Source organism: Podarcis vaucheri, assembly GCF_965113315.1.
Source record: "Podarcis vaucheri genome assembly, chromosome: 2".
In the NCBI taxonomy this organism is placed as follows: Eukaryota; Metazoa; Chordata; class Lepidosauria; order Squamata; family Lacertidae; genus Podarcis; species Podarcis vaucheri.
This window is the reverse complement of record NC_138760.1, coordinates 42948157-42969614: the sequence shown is the minus strand read 5'-3', so window position 1 is coordinate 42969614 and position 21458 is coordinate 42948157. Positions and strand designations below refer to the sequence as shown.

Here is a 21458-nt window from a genome sequence, read left to right as displayed (position 1 = left end):
GTTACCCATCTTATTTTGGTGCTACTTTTATGAAAAAACGTTTTCTTGTAAGTAGAAACCTGTCCACATTGATCCTTACAGTTAGCATTTTAGAATATTAGAATAGCACTAAAAATGGGGCCACAGCAGCAGCAGGAAACGGTTAGAATCCCAAGGATATTCCCATAGACTCCCAAGCTACAGGGCAGATGTGTTTGAGGGTCACTTGCATATTGAGTGCGATAAACTGAAAAGTGTTAATTTAAATAAAGGGTTTAAACATAAGAGCATCTTTGCTCCGGTGTCTCTTGCATGATACACATGGTGATCAAACACTAACCTTGATGTTTAAAGAGGATAGACCTTAGCTGCAGCGTGGAAATAGAGCACAGGTCCTTCATGTCGATTTGTACTTCATCCCAAATTTTCCAAAATGGAATTGTAGCACTACATAAGCAGAATGCTTGTTGTGTATAATACTTTGTATAACAAATATAGTCAGTATATGAATTTCTTACCACTGTGTTTGATGGGGATTACTCCCCAAAAAGTGTACGTAGGAGAGCAGCCTTTGTTTGAGGTACAGGTGGGAAGTTGTCGCTAGCGTTAACCATTGTAGGTGACAAAGATTATGGTTTCTGTATGTACAGTTACCGTACATAAAATGTATTATACAGTATCATAGACTTACTATCATGGACTATTTCTACTGCCAATATAAATGATACATAAACGTCCTACATGAGAATATCGGCGATGAATGTATACAGACTGAAATAAGCCATTAGCCGTGGTTCTTTCATCAGTTCAGGCGTGTACATTGCAATCCTACCTCCGGTGACCTATTTAGAGCACGTACTGAGGACCTCCTTTGAATTATAGTTTGGAGACCTGCGAATATTACCATGATCTTCATCCAAGGACGTAACCATTTTCTTGTAAGCTTTGGTAACCTTTCAGCTCAAACTACTGTATTGCGCTATGTAGGCGTCTGCCTTAGGACTTCTGTTGCTTTAAAATGTATCAGCTCACCTAGTCTGGGGCTGATCACAGAGCTGCCATGCCACTAATTCTAGGTGAGCTCTGCATGTTACCTACATGTTTCCTGGCCAAATTCAAAGTGTTGATTGTGACATTTAGAAACCTACACGGTCCTGGCATTTTTAAGGGAATATTTCCCCCCATATTTACCTGTCCCTGGAATTAGGCTAAAGTGGAAAAATGCTGCTTCAGTTGCCACCATCTTCTGGGGTAAGGTTGTCCCCTACCAAGCATAAGGCTTTATCTAGCCTCGTTCACACATCACAGTGAGCCGAACTATAGCTTACTAGGATCACAGAAACACATAGGCACTTGTAAAGGAGCTCACTTGCACTTTTCTCCTTACCAATATATTTTTTTTTTTCACTCCCATAACACACTGAAATAAGCCATGGTTTGGCTTAGCATGTAACCCGATTTCGGGCCCTTGGTTACGCTCTCTCCTTGCTAACCAGATGTTGCAGCCAAGGTTTGCTCTTGTGCTTTCAAAATGATGGTTGTATAGTTTTAATGAATGTTGCAAGCTGTTTTGCATGCCTGTGACTGAAAAAGTGTGTTGTTCTAACAGCAAGTAAATAAAACAAAGTATAAGGTAAAGGTAAAGGGACCCCTGACCATTAGGTCCAGTCGTGGCCGACTCTGGGGTTGCAGCGCTCATCTCGCTTTTTGGCCGAGGGAGCCGGCGTACAGCTTCTGGGTCATGCGGCCAGCACGACTAAGCCACTTCTGGCGAACCAGAGCAGCGCACAGAAACGCCATTTACCTTCCCACCAGAGCGGTACCTATTTATCTACTTGCACTTTGACGTGCTTTCGAACTGCTAGGTTGGCAGGAGCAGGGACTGAGCAACGGGAGCTCACCCCGTTGCGGGGATTCAAACTGCCGACCTTCTGATCAGCAAGCCCAAGGCTCTGTGGTTTAACCCACAGCGCCATACTTTTTCATATAATCACAGGTTGCATACATACCATACATTTAAAGCACCCCACCCCCAAAAAAATAGAATCCTGGGAACTGTTGTTTACGCCTAACAGAAATTCCCAGCACTCTTAACTATAGTTACCTTTGGGAGGAAATGTGCTTTACAGAGTTGGAAGGGTTCTCAAAGGTAAACTAGTCCAACTCTATTACTAATCATTCCCACTAGATGGTCATCCAGCCTGCTCTTTTGCATAGCGTTCTGCCAAGGGGGGGCGGGGAGATAAGACTTGTTTACATTGAAAACTTGCGCCTTCAAGTGAAACTTATGGTAAAACAAGCCACTGCTCTGAGTGGAGTATAAATCTAATATGTCAAAAATCTTCAGCGATGTTGCAGGCATGTTCTCCCCTCCCACTTCCTTCTGAGTTAAGAGACTAGGATTTGTGTGTATGCTTATTTTGTCTATTTTACCAAAGATAAATACACAAACCTGAGGTCATCCTGACAAATTCCACAGAAACAATGATTCTTTTTGCCTGTCTTCCAAATATCAATGGAATTGCCTTAAATCAAATAGGACAAAGCACAAGGGGTTGGCCCAAGAATTCTCTTGCTAAGTGTTTAACTCTTCCCAGGAAACACTATCCATGGCATTGTGTCTCCAAAAAATACAAATCCATATGTTATTGGAGTGCTGTAAATGGGAGTCATTAAACTCCTTTAGAGGTCATCTCTCACTTGCTTGGCCATCAGTGAGGGGACAGGTTGGGTAAGTTGCCACAGTCTGATTGGCTGCATAAGGAAATTTCACTTCCCAGGCCCACTGCCTCAGCCTTACTGGGTAACTTCAGAGATGGGGCTCCAGAGTCTAGCATAAAATAGCTGGAGAATCTTAAAAGTTCTACTGAAAAATGATTGTTTCTTGGAAGTGATACTTGATGGTTTGTAGATAACAGAGATCTCTGACTTCCAGTGGAGCCATAATGGGAAAAGTGGGTGAGTTGGGCCACTGGTATATCAATAACTTAGTGTTGATGGCTCAAGAGCATCAAGATAGTGAAATGTTGAAATGAAATGAGTCTGGGTGTTACTGGTGTCTTATGCTATGAATCCCATTTTGCACAATGCAGACTAGGAGTCCAGGGCTGGCTGAGAGTGTTTTGTGCCCTAGAACTTGTAATTGCAAAAGATACGAGGTGCAATTTGTTTTCGTATGGAGAGCTGCTCTGCTCAAAGCAGCACAAGAGTCCATATTTACTGCTTCTGCCTGGTTTGAGTGGCCCTTAAATTGCAAAATCCCAGGTGTCTACCTGTATGATAGAGTTGCTCTCCCATGCTCATCTTCAAGTGCAACAGATGTGTAAATTATTAAAAAATACTGGTACATCTGTACTCCATCTCCTTTAGCCTGAGTATCTATGAGGCAGTGGGGAGAGACGTAAGAACTGGAGGTGCTGATTTCATAGTCTAGCAATTCAGATTTGGGTAAAATGTTAGAACAAGTGTCTTCTTAAATGCCTAGGGTTAATGTAGAGTTTTTGTTTTAAAATTACGAACCTGGTAGTGGATCTTTTAGCAATAAGACATTGTAGTTGGAGTAAAGATCCCTCTAATGTTACGGAGAGGAATAATCAATTAAATACGTTATTTGAAGGTTAGAGACATCTGATGAAAAGAATGAGCAACATGTGAAGTTAAGAGTAAATGCTGTTCTTTCAATTATCACTTTTGGGGTTCTAAAAATCAGAGTTGATGGTTTTATTTTACACTCTGAATTTCAATAATTATATTTTTTTTACTGGAATTCTTACTGTAGATTCCCCCCACCCCCAGTACATTCTGCCCACTCCTCAAAGTACATTGAGGTCCTCAAGGTAGGCTAAGACTTGTCTGATTTTCTCTTTTATCCCCACTTATCTTGTCCATGATTATGTCAGGGTTGTTTCAGATGCTCAAGGAGAAAGACAACCGATTTATAAGCTGCGGAGGGTATTGTAGATAATGTAGAAAAGTAGCAGCCATCCCTACATTGCCAAAACAGTAATCTAAGTGGACGTGCAGCTATTTTTTGGTGGTGGTGAGATGTTGCATACGTTACAGGGAGGAATGAAATACACATACTGTAAAGAAGGCAACTGGAATACTGTTCAGGATTTACATACAGATTCTTAAAGATTTCTATTGCTCACCCCACAAGAACACACTTACCTCCACCTTCTGACCAATTAAGAAATAACCTCTTGAAGTATTGATAATTCATTCTCTCTTTCAACTGCTGATCTAATAATAGAAGAATGCATAATTTTGAGTGAACGGACAAGGTGACATTTTTTTTGGCCTGTTTGTTTTGTGTACCTCTGGAGCTTATATCAAAGAATTATTGGTCTGCAAGGCGGTAGATGATTTTCAAACCCAGCCTCTTGCCTCAAAGCAGAAACCTTCATGCCTCAAATATATACATTACTGTAATGGCTATTAGAGATCCTGGGTTTGTTCATATTAGATTAACAATATACACAAGCATCTTATCTAGGTTCATCCTTAATTATGAGGTGGAGTGTCCAAATTAGTCGCACTTCTGTGACCTAGGAGCACCACAAGATCTCTGAGGGATGAAATTAACTGAGCAAAAAGAGTTAATTTGTGCCTTGTTAGCAAACTCCAAATAACTGTGGATTAAATGTCAGCTGGGCTTGACCAGCTGTACTGCAGCTTTGTTGCTTAGGAGCAAACTTCTAATGTGAGTGACCCATACATTTTACTCCCTACCCAAACACACTGGTAAGTTGCCTTAGCCAACAGATCTGTGGGGTCAGGCTAACGTCTATGAACAGATTATGAGTTGATAGCTTAGTGATGCCAGTGTAGCCTGTACTTTTTTTCATACTAGAAGCAATGAAACAATGATTGCATGTCCTGCCTACTATTTCTGTAACAGCCAGTTTATGTTTGTGAAATAAGCACAGGCCTTGTTTTAAAAACCCATCGGGGAAAAGAAGCCAGATCTATAAAGTATTTTCCAGTGGGCATCTTCACAACATGTCCATTCAGTAGTAATTGCCAGTGGGTCATTTGTGGATATAAACAAGGATTCCATCTTATTGCTGAAGTGTTATCCACAGTAAGTTGCTACGAAACATCCCTATATGCACTTTATTTAAAAAACAATCGTCTATCATATTGTTGCACTTACTTCTTTACCAAATACATACAATATGGAAAAGGCTTTATTCTGGACCTGTGCTTAAATGTTTTTGGTGTTAATTTTCATTGTATCAAAGTACTTGCTAGTTCTGTTACTAGTTCTGTTGGCTGATAGCACACCTGCTAGTTGAGAGCAGATGAAAGAAATCAGTTCAATGTCTTCCAGTGATTGCTATTTATCCCTATTTGTCCATTCTTCTTCAGTTGGGTAACTTCTGTATCTTTTTATTGTGGGCCACATTCCCTCAGGAACATTTTCCAAGGGGCTGCATACCAGCAGTGGGTGGGGCTGGAGTCAGCACTGGGCAGGGTCAGAGCCAAAAATCGATCCCCCTTTCTCTCTTTTTGCCACCCCACTTTCTCTCTTGGTTTTTCCTCTTTTTTGTGACTTTTGCTGTTCTTTAGAACACAAACACTGCAAGCAAAATCCCAATCATGAAATTAGGCATTAAATATCAGCTTTATTTTTTAAAAAATAAAATCAGTAGTACCTGTAGGGTTGCCATATTTTGAAGAGGAAAAAAGAGGACACATTTGCAGACTTCTACTTTTAACTATGGATCGCTAGGACGACTCTACCCATGAAAAAGAAGGCGTGTCCTGGAAAAAAGGGCATATGGCAACCCTAACATTGGAGCAACTCATCCGTAAAAAGAAATGCTTTACAACAGGGGCCAGCAAACATTTTTGTCCCTCAGACCTTGTGGAGGGTCAGACTATATTTTGGGGGGGCAGGAATGAATGAATTCCTGTGCCCCACAAATAACCCAGAGATGCATTTTAGATAAAAGCACACATTCTGCTCATGTAAAAACACCAGGCAAGCCCCACAAACAATCCAGAGATACATTTTAAATAAAAGGACACATTCTACTCATGTAAAAACATGCTGATTCCTGGACCGTCCGCAGGCTGGATTTAGAAGGCGACTGGGCCGGATCCGGCCCCTGGGCCTTAGTTTGCCTACCCATGCTTTACAACTTTGCATTTCAGGCATTTTAAACACCTGGGATTCCAATACTCTGGTGTGTCTTCTTGGGAAGCAAATTCCGTTGAAATTCCTGGGGTCTATTATTTCCAGGGAAATGTGTTTAAGGTGCAGATCTGACATTCTTAACCACTGAAATTAAAGGATGTAATTGGATTATGTGGTGGCAGCCATTCATCCAAGCCTGCCTTCCAGACTGTGGATACTGGGCTTTGCAGCGAACGGGGAGTATTTTGATGCATTTGCAGTTAAGTTTTAGTGGCGTCAAAGCTTTGCATCTGGTTCCTGAGACCACATGAAACAGGCCATGCTTTCCAAAAAGCCCAGACCTTTGGGAGCTGCCTCTCCCGCCTCTCTATCTCTTTCCTCCCATGTTCTCCCGCTGAAGTGACATCTCTTAAGTGTGCAAGTTCCTTGACTAGCCCTGATTAAAGCAGCACGCAAACAGATGCTTTAATCCCTCTATAGTGCTAAGTCTGTGCAAGCATAAACAAATCATGAGAGCTTTTCAAGAGGGTGCTGGTGCCCCAAGGAAGCCATTTGTCTCCAGTGCTCATTTCTTAGAGATTGTTTGTGGAAATTGGAGGGTTTCCCCACCCAGTTCCTCAGAGCTTGTTCTGATGAAAAAGACAAGTTTCGTGTTCTTCACAACCCAGTATTGCTGATTTAAAGGCTGACACCCTCTAACATATCCGAAAGGTTAAATCTTTGATCCATTAGCTAATTTGTTAAAGGGCTGAATGGTGTCTTTTAAATTATCTGATAAGCCACTGGTACACATAGGCGCCGACTCCATGGGGCTTGAGGGGGCTTGAGCCCCCTCAAAAAATTTTTTGGGGGGGCTCAGCCCCCCCAATAATCTCGGGCGCCGCCGCCGTCCCCCGCCTCCTCCCCACCTGCTCCCTCGCCAGCCAGCCAGCCGCGCGCCCTAGCCGGAGAGCCCCGGCCGTCCCCCGCGAGATTAGGGAATCCCCGGGGGCGGGGGCTCCTGCCTCTAGCCCCAGGTTTCCCGCATATCAGCTGTTCCGGAGCTGATAAATAGGCAGCAGCACGCTCTCCCCTATTCGCTCACGAGGGGGCGGCGCCACTTTATTTGCATATTCATGAGCTTATTTGCATATTCATGAGCTTATTTGCATTTCACGAGCTTTCCCGGGCCCCCCCAATATTTTTTATAAGTCCGCGTCCTTGCTGGTACAGGACCTAATTCCAGCAAAGATGAGGACATTGCCAACACGAATGAAACATCAGATGCATTTGAATGGTTATGAAAATCTGACACTATTGTAGATTTCTTTTAAAATACATTTCACATAGAAGAGAAATGAAATACTCTCTCTCTTTCTTTCTTTCTCTCTCTCTCTCTCACTCACTCTCTCTCTCTCTCTCTCACACACACACAATGTTTTGTATATCCTATTGAGATAATATGTATTTTTGTACACACACACACATATATATAGCATTCTATTCTTTATATATTTCAATGGAAATTTAAAGGGGGAGATTTATATATTAAGTTAAGGGTTTGTTTATATATTAAGCTCACCGTGTGGAGGCCAGTTTAATCACTCATTGTGGAAATTATGTGGTTAGCCATAATGTTCAGTAGCTCTTTGCTTAAGTTGAGATGGGTTTGGGGTTTTTTTTGGGGGGGGCGGGTTGTTGCTGTTTAAAAGTTCAGTTTTATAGAGATGAAGGGCATTTCCAGATGGGATGTTAATATGCAGAAAAAATGGTTATTATTCCACACTTTCTAGTGCAATTATGCTGTTAGTTTTATAACCACAAAAGTCTGATAAGGAGAAAGTGATAAGAAAAGTGGTGGGAAATTGCACTGGGAAGTGTTGCATAACAGTCACTGGGGGTATTGGGTTACCTGCACGTGAATGAATGCCAAGTAAGCAGGTGATGTCATATAACTGCCACATATGTTTTGTGCACACATATGCATGCTAAATAAACAACCACTCTGGAAGCTCCCGATCTAAAATTTGGTAACGACACGGTGAAAACCATCCTGTTGCCATGCAGTCCTATGCATGTTTACTCCAAGTTCCACCATAATGAATTATTCTCTAGGAATTATGACTAAGGTTGCAGCTTTAGAATAGTAAGTCTACATGTACAATATGTGGAGCAATTTGGATTGGCATCCTATAGTGACTGTGATGAATAAATTGACCCTCACCTGCTAAATGCCTCATATATCTACAAAGCAGACAAAAGTTTCTTTAGTTTCCGTCTTCCCTCGTCACATTTTTTTTTAATCAAATGTTCAGAATACTGTTAGGTTTGATTTGAAATTTGCAGACATTGGTTGTTGTTTTTATTTGCACCCCTGATAGATATGTCAGTTCTAGAGACACAAGGCAAGTGTTTGTTCTCCAGGGCAAGCTAATGATCTGCCAAACACAAGTGGCTCTCCATCGTGCAATGAGGTGCAAAGAAGGAAGGGCATTCACTGCCCCTACAGCTAGCCTGGCTCCTAGGAACTGAAGGAGTAACAGGGGGAGCAGGCTGGACTTCATATATGTCAGAGGTGTCAAGATTAAGTTGGATTATTTATAGCTGCAGGCAGACCTGTTATGTACATTAGGCCATAGTTTCCTAGACAGTTTTTCATTTTGAGCCACATCCACTCATCACTTTCATTAAAATGGGCCAAATCTCAAGAGGATCGATTTCATCCCTACACAAGATGGTGTGCTGGTTTGCTTTTCATTTCAAACTAAATTTTTAAGAATTTGTTTAAGCTAGAATTTCAGTCCAGTGGATCATCTCCTGGCTGCGCCTGGCAGAGCAAGCATATCTATTGCATATAAAACAAATCCTGTCTACCGTTTCATGTAAATGTGATCATAGATAATTCATTTTCTTTAACTCCCTTTCCTTCTTTAAGCTAATGGAGCAGCACATATCCGTGTGGGCCATGTTTTCCAGATCTGCAGCAATTTTTTTTGTAACTCTGAGTTGTTTCCTGTGAACTCTAGAATGGAAACTATTGCAAAAGGCTCCTCTTCTTTCAACCCTAAATAACATGTGTAGCAGAGAAGCATTTACTCGAAAATCTTAATAAGCAGCACAGTTAGAATAGCTTGATAAATTTTCATCTTTTTTGTAATGTAGTAACATTAGCAACTGTGTCTGCTGCGCTATGAAGTTGTTAACGTGTGTGTGTGTGTGTGTGTGTGTGTGGAGGATGGAGAAAGGGAAATGGTCATTTGACCAAACTCCAGGTTAATTGGCTTAGTTTTAGTAAGATAATAAGAAAGCTGCATTCCAGTAATAGGTCAGATCTACACTGCTGTTGTAACAAGGATGACTCCTTTTTTTGGCATGTGATAGAGATCTGAACCTTCCCTCTTTAGCAGCAGAGCGGAAGGTATCTCAGCAAATGAAAAGTTTGGAGTTATTTGTGGCAGAAGTTCGAGGTCCCTTTCTGAAAGATGCACTCTCTCCCAGTTTTACAGTTGCGGCTGCAGCAGCGAAGAAGCCGAGAGCAGCTCGCCAACCAGGGAATCATGCCACGTGAGTACTTTGCTTTCTCACTTTTATCTTTTATGCACTAGCAGGCCCATGCAGCCTCAGCTGAGGGTCACACTATCCACCACCAAATAAATATAATACAACTTTGCATCATTAGGGACTGTTTCTGATTCTAAGAAGGGCAAAGCAGGCTTGTACACGTGCACCACTTTAGCACACACAGATCTGGTGCTATGTACCTCTGCAAGAATCAACTCTTATGCAGGAAGGAAATATTTGTGGCAGAGAGTTACCTTCTTACATAGTGCCCACCCTGAGAAGTCTGTACTGCTGCAAAAATTATTTATTTCTGGTACAATCATAAGCAAGAGATTGAGTTGAGCAACTGGTCCGGCACTACAGATTGCATGGAATTTTTGCCATCACATACTCAGCTTGTTACTGCAATTACTGTTAAACTCGGGACTAGAAGATAACTTACACATGCATCCCAAAATCTAGGATTCTAATGAGCCTCACAGGAAAGGGAGTTTGGGCTTGATTATTCCTGAAGTAGACTATACTGTATCATTTTCATAACTCATTTAGGATGTAGGGCACCTTGCAAAACCCTATGAGGCAGGTCATTGTTATTCCAATTTTTTGCAGATGGGGAAACTGAGACTGAGAGAGATAACACCTTGCCCAAGGCCACCCAGTGAGTCCATGGTCAAACTAGGATCTGAATCCAGGTCTCCCACCCCAAGCACCCACCCTCTCTCTCTCTCTGCTGGATCACACTGATTCTGAGCCACACACAGTGACTGCCTAAGCCTTTGGGTGCCGCATGTTGTAGTTGGCCTCTGCTATTGCTTTCCTCTTAAGCCACCTCCTGCAAAACATTCTACATTGTTGGCATGGAATGTCTGTCGCTTCCATACGAATGGTGCATGCAGCAGTTTGGCATTTTCATGAGGCATTTCAGTGTCTGTAGTGCAGGTACAGCATGTTATGTGTGACAGAGTGGATCCACATAGACTTGTTTATTTAATACATTGCCCAAAGTTCTTGGCAGGTTTAATCCTATCCCACTATCAGAATTAACTGTCATGTTCTGCAAAAATGAGGTGTCATTGGTGTTTGCCAACTGTCAGGGGATGTTCTGACACCCCATAAAGGCTGCTAGTTTACCCCCTAAAAGGCATTTTACTCCTCAAAGAGGGGGAGAAAGAAAGTGGCAAGGGGTATGGAGGCAAGAATAGCAGCATTTGTTTAGGCGTCCGAGGCAAATGGGTTACCACCATGACTCCAGACTTTTCACCTTATTTCATCTCCCCCTCTTCCACAGTCCCAAACATCTTTCTTTCTAGGACACAGTGCTTGACCATGGGCTTCAACTAGTATGTGCTTAGGGCTATTTCAGATATGACATTTCCCTAGATGCATTTTGAAGGATATAAAAAACGCCCAAGGACCCATGATAAATACATGCATCTCATACCTTTCTGGTGAGTTTGACAAAAAGTGCACATCTTTGCCCATTTCTCGACTGCCTTCCTAATCGGTTTATGCAAAACTTAGAAAGGGCAAGGTAATTGCCCTTAATATAATCCTGCTTCCTATGTTGTAGGAAGAGATCCCATTGATTACTTTTGTTCCTGGGCACTCACATATTCATCAGTGGTAGGTAGTTAGAGAATTACACCCAACTACATCCCGTAAACGGCGTTCCGTGTGCGGCTCTGGCTCGCCAGAGCAGCGTTGTCACGCTGGCCACGTGACCCGGAAGTGTCTCCGGACAGCGCTGGCCCCCGGCCAATAGATGTGAGATGGGCGCACAAACCCCAGAGTCTGGCAAGACTGGCCCGTTCGGGCAGGGGTACCTTTACCTTTACATCCCGTTTGCAGTCACTGCCCAGCAAATCCCTTCGGAATACATGATGTAACTTGATTGATACTAAGTGAGTGTGGACTTGGATAGGAGACCACTGAGAACCTCACAAAAAATGAGGAGCAGCATATATAAATATAGCAAATAAATCACGTTTTCTGCACATGTCCATAGTATTAGGTCTTCCAGCCCTCCTAATTTAAGGGTGGGTTTTTGTTTTGCCTTCTCCTTTGATGCCTTTTCTCACATTGACAAGGCTCATAAGCCTATATTGAAGCCTCATTGCCCAGTTCACAATTAATACAAACCACAGTTAATGGTTTGTTGTGAATGTGGAGATCACACCTGCTTTGCTTCTCCCCTATTACAAGCATGAGCACAATCCCTGGCTTAACATTACATCTGGGGATGCTGCAGAATTCCAAGAAAAATGGAAACAGGAGTGGAAATTGCCAATGTTCACTTATTCATCCCATGTCCAAAATGGAAATCCACCTGTTGTTGTTGCTGCTTTCAGTCCACAGAAGATACATGAATTATTACTTTTCCCCACCCCTACTTGCATTGTGTTTTCTTTGCGTTGAAATGAATAGGGGGGAATAACATCACGGCAACATAATTTGCATGTAAATTACATAAGGTACATAATTTGACACAGTGGATGGAAATACAGATAAAGTGGTTTTTTGTGGAAGACAAAGCGCAGTGGAACATAAACAGTGCTGCATGCAACAAATAGAGGTCAGAACAGAAAATAATGTTTTCTTACATCCCTAATAATATCTGAGCCAAGGATTGTGATTTGTTTCACTCAAACTATGTTTGATAAATCAAACTTTGTTTGGAGTGAAACAAACTGCTATCTCCAATTCAGATGTAACACTAGGGATTATCTTTTGTTCTTCCTGCTAGGGAATGATCAAAACAGGAAGCCCCTGTGTGTTTATGTTTAAACCATTACCTGTGTTTATGGCAAAAGCATTTACTGTGGTGTGTAAATGCAGTCAGTTAGTTAGTGGTGTTAGTAGGGGTTCAGGATTTAGTCAGTTAATTGGTTAGGTTAATAGGTTTAATTTGATCAGCTGACAAGCTGCCCCCAAATTGGTATATCTACATTATCAGTTTTTAACATAAGTACTTAAAGAAGTTTCAGATGTCAATCAGCGTCATGTCCTTCTGTGTGTGATAGAACAGGGGACAGCTCTTCAAAGATGAGGCCTACTGTGCCACTTGTGGGCATAATTTTAAAACAAAGTACGTTTTTCTTTAGAACCATTTTTATCTCATATGCAAATGTATGCAAGTTTAATCAATAAATTAATCAATGTACCCAAACTCATATGAACAAAGATTCATATGATTGGGTGATAGACACAGGTTTTACTCATTATTGATTTGCCACTATTTATCATCGGCAAGCAAGTCACACAGCTGACAAGCCTCTCTTAACGCCATGGTGGCACTCTCACTGGGACCCTTCCTCTCAAACCAAAGCATTCAAACTTCATGTCACTCTTTTAAAATCAAAATGGCTATAAACTATAAGATTTCAAATCTATTATTTGTCTTTTAAAATTATAGCTATTTCCTGATTTCTTTTCTCTGTGAAAACAAAACACTTCCCACCCCATGGCCAAAAGCCTTTCCTGGCAGGCACAACGAGAAAGTTAATTATGTTTAATTGCAATACTCATTATTCAATGCACATGCTCTTAAAAATTGTGATAACTGAAGGCTCAGGACAGGTCTGTGTTGTGGGGCAGTGTCCAACTCACGTGGTCCATCAGCACAAGGATTTCCGCTTGCACATTGGGACTTTTTCCTCCTTTGTGTCCAACTCACTCCCCAAATCTACTCTGCTGGAGAGTTTGGAGAGCCCCTAAAACAGATTTAGGAAGCACACAAGAGGGGAGAGGAGGTAAGTCCAGCTGTGCAAGTGGAAATCCTTGTTCTGTCAGAAAATATTACTCAATGCTACTTTGGATACAATCCTATGCGTGTAATTCTCCTTTCATCATTGTACTCTCACTCCAGACTTTAACTTCTAAACTTCCACTACTGCCACGACTTCCCTCATGGAAGAACCAACACATTCAACCCCATATTGACATAGATTTTTTTCTCAGACAATCATATGCTGTTGGTTTGTCTGCAGAATTCACATCAATCCTCTTGGCAAAGGTCCCTTTGTTTTGCGTCTATCCTTTGTCGTGGATCCTACATAACTTTAGCGTTCTGTAATGTGCATTAATTGAGCTGTGCAGAAGAGCAACACTGGTTTTCTGCCTTGCAGATTACTTTTATCGGATGCTCTCTCAAAGCTCTTCCCACCATCCCACTAGCTGTGAACCAGGCCTCTGCACTGGTGCACCAGCTTCTCAGATTGCTCTTGCAATATCTGAAAGTAGGATGGTTTTCACCCTATGAAGTTTACCAGAATCTGTTTTACAACCGTCTTTTACCACTGAGGTGTCTCCTCTAACTTTGCCTTTGGTGCTCTGTGACACTTTTTTATTTACTCACTCACTTTAATATTTTCTTCTTCTTTTTGTTTGGCCTTTTAGTTGCGCAGGGTTTGAGTCTTCAATAAAACAAAATATCTATCGTGCTTTAGGATCTAGTTAACTACAGGAGGCAAATAATAAATTAGCTCATCCAATTGCGTCAATGCAAAATGACTCATAACTCTGACAATAAATCCGTTTGGTGACGGGAGGTAACAACTGGCATGTGGGGACTAGAGAAGCCATTTGTTAAAAGCAGTTTGGGTTGTTTTGTTTATTTTATTGAAAAAAGAGGGTTTTTAAATAAATAAAAATCACACAATATATAATTCTCTTGGCCTTTGATTTTCCTATCCCACAGTTTGACTGTGCTCCGAGTCACATTTTGTGCAAAGAAAACAAACAAACAATAATTTGACACTTATTAAAATGGAGATGAGAATTGTGTCCGCAATCTTTATTTTTGGATTCTGGACAACTTTCACTGTATAAATAACTAGGCTACAATTCAGCCATGAGATAAAGAGCTTTTGTGCAGCTTTGGGAAGAGCGATGCTTTCCTCTCATGCCCTTAACCCATGACACAGAAGAAATAGCAAGACCCAGAAATGGTTCAGAGAGTGAGACCCAAATGAGCTGGGAACTGTGTGCCAAGTCATCTTCACGAAGCCTGTGAACACACTGGGACAGCCTCCCCCTTGGTGATAGAGTATAACGAAGTACAAATTTCCTAGTCAGTGAGAACTAGCCAACACTGATGGTAGGGAGAGGGGGGAAAGGCTCCATGATGAGACTATGCAGATAGGAAAAGGCTGCCAGTTGGGGAGTGGAGTTCAAGGAGCAGGTTTTGCCCCTACCTTTTCCTTGCTGCCATTTATTCCTGTAGGACAAATACAGCGTTGTGATTCAATCCTAACAGCATGTTTATCACTGGAGGGCATTAAGATATGGTGGAGGAGGCGAACCTCTTTTTTTATCTCGATGGAACTGCAATCTGAAGAAACAAATATGTCCTCCAAACAAATATCCGGAATGTGGTTCAGAACACAGAGCAGGCACTGGTGGAGAGTATCAGAATTTACTGGAGCATTCTGCTTACTCTCTTATATCGAGAAGGAGATTTTGCCAATGGATGAAGGAAGGAGAGCTCATTGTTGAAAAGAATGTGTGACAGAATGGAGCAATTTATCCTTCTTGCTGATTTTGTATGTGCTGCTGACATCCATGTGATACAATGAGACTCAGACTCTCAATTTTATTAGCGGGTCTCCTCTGGACATTAATCTCACTGGTGGTCCTCTCCATAACTAGATCCTTCCTCCCCGACTGATCACTTTAGCTGGAAGTCAACTCCACTGAAACCAAGCTCCCCAAATGCGTCTAGGATTAACGTGCAAGGCTCTGTCTCTTGAGCTTCTCACCCAATGTGTTTGGATACTGGACAGGCTGCACTTTACCGCCAGGCCACTCACCTCCCTCTAAGATGCCTTAAAAAAGATGGCTGTCTCCAAACAGCTCTCAGCTCTCCCCCTGCTTTAGTTACCATCTGTGTCTTTGCTCCTCTCTGCCTCGTTTCCACTGCCACAGCCTGGCCTGGGAATGTCTGTGGTTATTCCTCATTCATTTTCATTTGATGCAATAAAGGGGCTGGCTGATTTGTGTGGCTAATTTTGTTGAACTTTGTTACAATGGCACAATGCTGAAAATGTACTTGTTGCTTGCTGTGCTCATTGTGCTTTTGTCTGTTTCTGATTGCAGCGCTGAAAAACCCCTCTCCCTTCCATGAGCAGAAGAAGAGTTTGGAGAGAGCCAAGGTAACCCTGGGTAGGCATCAGAGGGGGTGGCTGGAGATGGCATCATGCAGGTTAACTAGCTGCTGAGAAGGTTGTGGCCATGTGCAGGAATGTGAGTGGAATGTTGGAAAATCACTGGATTCATTTCTGCAGATACTACTATACCTTTAGCACACCTTTACAGGGCTCTAAACTTAATTGGCACATGTCCCATGAGAGAGTGGCTTTGTGGTATATATATATATATATCCATCCCCAGTAGGAAACCTTGTGCCTGGTGTCTGCAGTACACCATATTGCCCTTCTCTCCTTGTGACACTGCAGAGTGCTTTTGGGCTGTTCTTAACCTGTACTCTTGTCTCTTGCTGGCACCAGTTATCAAGCAGAGTTTAGGCGCTGTTAATTAAAGCTAATGAGAAAGATAAGATTAAGAGGCAGTTCCCCCCCCCCACCTACCCCACTAGTGGAAGAGTTGGTGATCTGGTCTCATTTAGAGAAAGTACAAGATATTCTCAAGCTTTCCCTGCTGCAAGTCTCCAGCCAAGGCTCTTACTAGAGGTGCAGCGGGGGGGGGGCAGAAATTTTATTCCATTTACATTTAAAGGCGAACCTACCTAATTTGCAATTTCAGAAATAATACGCAAACTTAAACAAGGCCATCCTTCAAAATTTGTGTTTCTCTGAATTTTGCAGTTTGGCAAAGGGGGAAATTGGGGAACTGTCTGCTTAGAGAAGCCTTTTCCAAGACTGATAGCAGTTCTCTTATATAAAGAATACAATCCATATATAGAGAGGCCTATAGCTCATTCATAAAGCTGGTATTTTGCATGGATGACGACCCGGGTCCAATGACACCAGCAGCAAGATTGGTAAAGAGATATGGAGATATGCTGCTAGTTACAATAGACAATGCTGGGCTAGATGGACAATAGTATATGGTAACTTTGTAATGTCCTACCTAGAAACTATGACTTGATTTGCTCAGAATTTGTATTAGTAGTAGTAGTAGTTGCCGTCTGTTAACTTGTTCCATTTAATGAGAACTTGTGGTGCACCTTATCCTTTATTTCCTCTGTTTATGGTATAGGAGTTAATATGTAGAGGAAATTTAGGTCAGGAAGCCAAACAAGTGAATCCTTTTATAGTCTCTACAATTCTGTGTACATATATATTAACTTACTTTCAAAACTCTTGATGAAATTTATGTATAGGCATTTATCAAAAACCTGCACACATGTAGAAGATGCCTATGTTACATTATTGTATATGAGTGTCCTGCAAAAATTCAAGACCAACGTAAGGAAGGATGTATAGCCCCCTGTGAAAAATAAATGTGCTTAGAACACTTCAAGAAGTCTGAAGTATCTTAGAAGTACCCTATATTTCAATGTTCAGGCATAGGTTAATATCTCACAGTCTCCCTTCAAAGGCTTCTACTGGCCGATTGCCTGGAAGAAAAAAGGATTATATGAGTCAAAAGCCCTAAACTACATTCGTTTAGGGAGAAGTAGAACCAAAAATATATTCTAAGCCTTTATTCAGCTGGGGAGGGGCCTGGGGGCTGGCAGGGGGAAGCAATATCAGAACACTTCACAGCTAGTTTGGTTGAGAGGGACTGATGGGAAACCTACTTGAAAATCTTTGTTCACACATAACATGAAACTACACCAATTTAATTGCGGTGGATTTTAAATACCTATTAGCTAAAACACAACAGAGCTGCTGTTAGATGAGTTCTAGTGAAGTAAATAAATTTACTTTGATACAGCTGGGTACTTAGGTCTGAATTTTACACTTGTTTAAGATCTGTGCCGTAAGCTAAACTGAAATTGTGCTGAATATAGTGTATATTAAAAGTTGGTGTAGTATTATGATTCCTTTGTGCCAATTATAAGTTACTTGCATTCTGGGAAACCTGCCAAAAGTTCGGGTTTGCACAAATGGAGCTCTTAAAAGATCCAAGTCCTAGCCTACAGACATTCAGTATCCAGACAAAAAGTTGTGGGATAATTATAGAATTGGAAGGGACCCTGAGGGTCATCTAGTCCAACCCCTGCAATCTCAACTAAAGTATGCAGATGGCTTCTGCTTAGTCGGTTCCACTGTCAAACAGCTCTTGCCATCAGAAAATTATTCCTGATGTTGAGCTGAAATCTCTTTTCCTGTAACTTGAATCTTTTGGTGTGGGTCCTACCAGAGAAGAACAAATGTTAACTAAAATGAACGTCAGTTAGACCAAGTCTGACTGAATCCTTTTAAAGAAGCATTGCCTAATGCACTTTAAATCAAGCTAGTGAGGTAATGATCTCTGTTCTTATGTTCTGTAGACTGAAGATTATTTAAAGCACAAGACCCGAAACAGACCTGAGCGCTCAGAACTGGTTGATATGCACATTTTACAGGGTAAGATTGAATGAATAAGTTTAAGATCTTGCTATTAGCATACAAAGTCCTTAATAACCAGATTATCTTTGGGACCACCTAATCTTGTATATCCCTACCCAGTCACTTCAATCCCTGGGGGAGACACTCTTAAAGGTGCTGCTTACTCCTGACGTTCATCTTATGTCTGCAAAAACCCAGGGCTTTCAGTATTACATCACATGCCCTTTGGAATGAACACCTATAGTGTTGCTATTTCCAGTACCTACTTAAAACACATTTGTTTACTCAAGGGTGATCCAGTTTAGTAGTGTATATTTCTGATTTACTAATTTGTTGGTGTAATTTTGTTGTTAGCAGTGTATTTTATTGATGATTTTATGGGGATCACGACCTTGAGGTTTCTTTTTACATGTTTGGAAGTATAGAAATACACCACCGAATTGCAAATGAGCTGTTCTATGTTAATAGATAGTCTAGACTTCCGCAAGGGTTTTGGGCAACTCCCATCATCCCTGACCATTGACGATGTGGTCTGGGGCTGATGGGAATTGTAGTCCAAATCCTCTAGAGGGCACCAGGTTGTGGGAGACTGCCTTAGATGTTTTGGACTTCTTGTAGTTGTGGCAAGCCAACAGCAGAAGACACTTCTGCCATGTTCTGAGTAAGCCTCAGTGTCTTTTGATCCCTCTTCAGGAAAGGTGTAAAAGCACCTTTTATTGCCCTAATCTAGGCCTTCTTGGTAGCAATCTCCTGCTTATGGAATGCTTATGAATTATTTTAGGTTTTAAAACTTTTCTAAAATGTTTGTAATCTTTGTTAGTTTGCCACCTTGGGTTCCTTCAGGGTGGGGACAAGAATAAACATCGAACTGATTTATGATGATGTTTGCATGATGTTATTCTATAAACAAATCTGGGGTGGGTTTTATTTGAGCCTGGCTGGGGCAATTGCTGCTCCAGCATTTATGGCACACACTATACAACTGGGGGAAAATGCACATCTCATGAAGCAAGTTATTCCCTCTTTTAGATACTGCTTCTTGCAATTCTCATTTAGCTCTTGAAACCAAGTTTTTACTGGGCTTGCAGAAATGACTTTCCTGCATAGGATTCCATGTCCAGCATTGCATTTGAAGGATTGTTTGCTTGTGTGCTACCCACTCCCCAGCAAACTGTGGCTCAGCCACGCTGGTATGCAGACGCACATAAAGGGTGTGGTGGACTGGGTGAGAACCTTGGAATTAATTTGTTTGGCTACAGGGAACTATGTACAGGTAATACTTTCTGTGTATCTTGAGCATTGTTAAAATTGACTGCATATCAGATCAGCAGTGAGAAAAGCTTATCTACAAGCACACCTGTCATCACTGCACTCTGTGGCTAGTTGTGGTTAAAGGTAAAGGACCCCTGACAGTTAAGTCCAGTTGCAGGCGACTGTGGGGTTGCGGCGCTCATCTCGCTTTACAGGCCAAGGGAGCCGGCGTTCGTCTGCAGAGTTTTTTCTGGGTCATGTGGCCAGCATGACTAAGCCGCTTCTGGCGCAACAGAACACCGAAACCAGAGCAGCGCACAGAAACACTGTTTACTTTCCCACTGAAGCGGTACCTATTTATCTACTTGCACTGGCGTGCTTTCGAACCGCTAGGTTGGCAGGAGCTGGGACAGAGCAACAGGAGCTCGCCCCATTGTGGGGATTCAAACTGCCGACCTTCTGATTGGCAAGCCACAGTTGTTTTATGGTTCAAGAGAAATGCTTTGTGTTACAGCTACACTCAGGTTCTAATTACTGGGAAAGAACTGACATAGAATTTATCCTGTGTTTCTTAGAAGTGATAAAAGGAAAGGAGCTGTGGCACAGGCTGGTTATTTTGTGGAATAATTTATATTTTTACCATTTGGCTTTACAGATTCAGCCACAGAAGGGTCTGTCCAGGCTACTCAGATGAAACTGAAAAGAGCCCGTCTTGCAGACAATCTAAATGAGAAAATTGCTCTTAGGCCAGGTCCTCTGGAGCTGGTGGAGAAGAATATCATTCCTGTTGACTCAGCTGTGAAAGAAGCCATCAAAGGTAATACCAGGAAAGGCACCTCTGGTGCTATAGCAACATCCATGCACAGTAGCCTCACTATGGAGAGGGTCCCTTGCAATGTGATGTAGGGTTCTTGATGTTTTCTCCATGGGAATGCCTTTGGAATAATTCCCATAAGAGAGTACAGATCCATATTGAAGAGCTAGCAGGATTCTAGCACCCTAGAATGGTTCCTTCATTCCTGCCCTCTTCAAATCCCTCTTCACTAGCAGAGTAGGAAGAAACTTGATCAAAGCCAGACATGTCCCTGGAAAGATTACAGCGTGTAGCAGGAATCTTCCTTCCTTCCACTGCCTACTCTCTGTCTTCCAGCCTTGCAGGGGCTTTTGTGATAGAGCCTGTCTTTCCCAGCACTTTACTTATCAGCAAAAGCCAAGGGTCAAGCGCTTTTGCCTGCTAGTTTGCGGGATATTGCACAGGAACACTTTCCAGAACCCACTGAGTATGCTGAGTGGCAGAGAAGCATCATCTGGCATAAGCCACATTGATTTGCGGAGAAGCAAAATGGGTCGCATCTTTGCAGCATTTCTCAAAGGAGGTTGTAGGATGAAAAAACCATGCAAGCTATTGATTTGGTGAATTGTTTGGGGGCACATTCTTGATGAGTTTCTTGGAGTATTCTCACCATGGTGCACAAGCAGCATTTGACCTCCCAATTTTTTTTTTGTGGGCTTCCAACACACACACACACACACACACACATCAATTGTCTTTTTTAAAAATTGACTGCTCCTATTTCCCCACTCCCACAAATTCCCAGCTGTGACTCCAGAATGTCAAAAGGGTTTTTTTGTAATCCCAACCTCCTAGACTCTTAAAATGTGCCCTATATTTTTTTTTTAATAGAATGACCTTGCCCACTTTTACACTTTGGCCACATCCACTTTGAAATGTGCATTTAAAAACAAATGTGCATTTTTAAACGAATAATCTGAACTAATACAGAGACGATGCAATTTGAAATGGGATAACGATTGCATTCTGCAGAGTTGTGAAATTTTGGGATAAAAACAAGAGCCTTCTAATGATGCTATCCTTGAAGGTTCTGGATTTATTAAAGATCTGCTATCTTGCAGGGGGTGGGTCTGAAGACTGATGGGTGCAAGCTGTGGCACATATAATATAGTGCCTCAAACAAAATCATGAACATTTTCAAAAACAGTTGAAAAGAAAGAAGATCCTCATTTTTTAAAAA

General features: G+C 41.8%; 1 protein-coding gene across 9 annotated transcripts in view; it reads left to right on the top strand.

Moving 5' to 3' along the window:
- Nucleotides 1-21458, top strand: part of MYOCD (myocardin) — a 224187-nt gene that overhangs the window by 184729 nt on the left and 18000 nt on the right. For 5 of the 9 annotated variants that reach the window (XM_082213806.1, XM_082213807.1, XM_082213808.1 and 2 more), the window contains 4 exons: nucleotides 9599-9664; nucleotides 15755-15810; nucleotides 18117-18192; nucleotides 20081-20242. In XM_082213806.1, the coding sequence (XP_082069932.1) occupies nucleotides 9599-9664; nucleotides 15755-15810; nucleotides 18117-18192; nucleotides 20081-20242 (360 nt within the window). The other 4 variants (XM_082213810.1, XM_082213812.1, XM_082213813.1 and 1 more) reach the window with 2 other exon arrangements.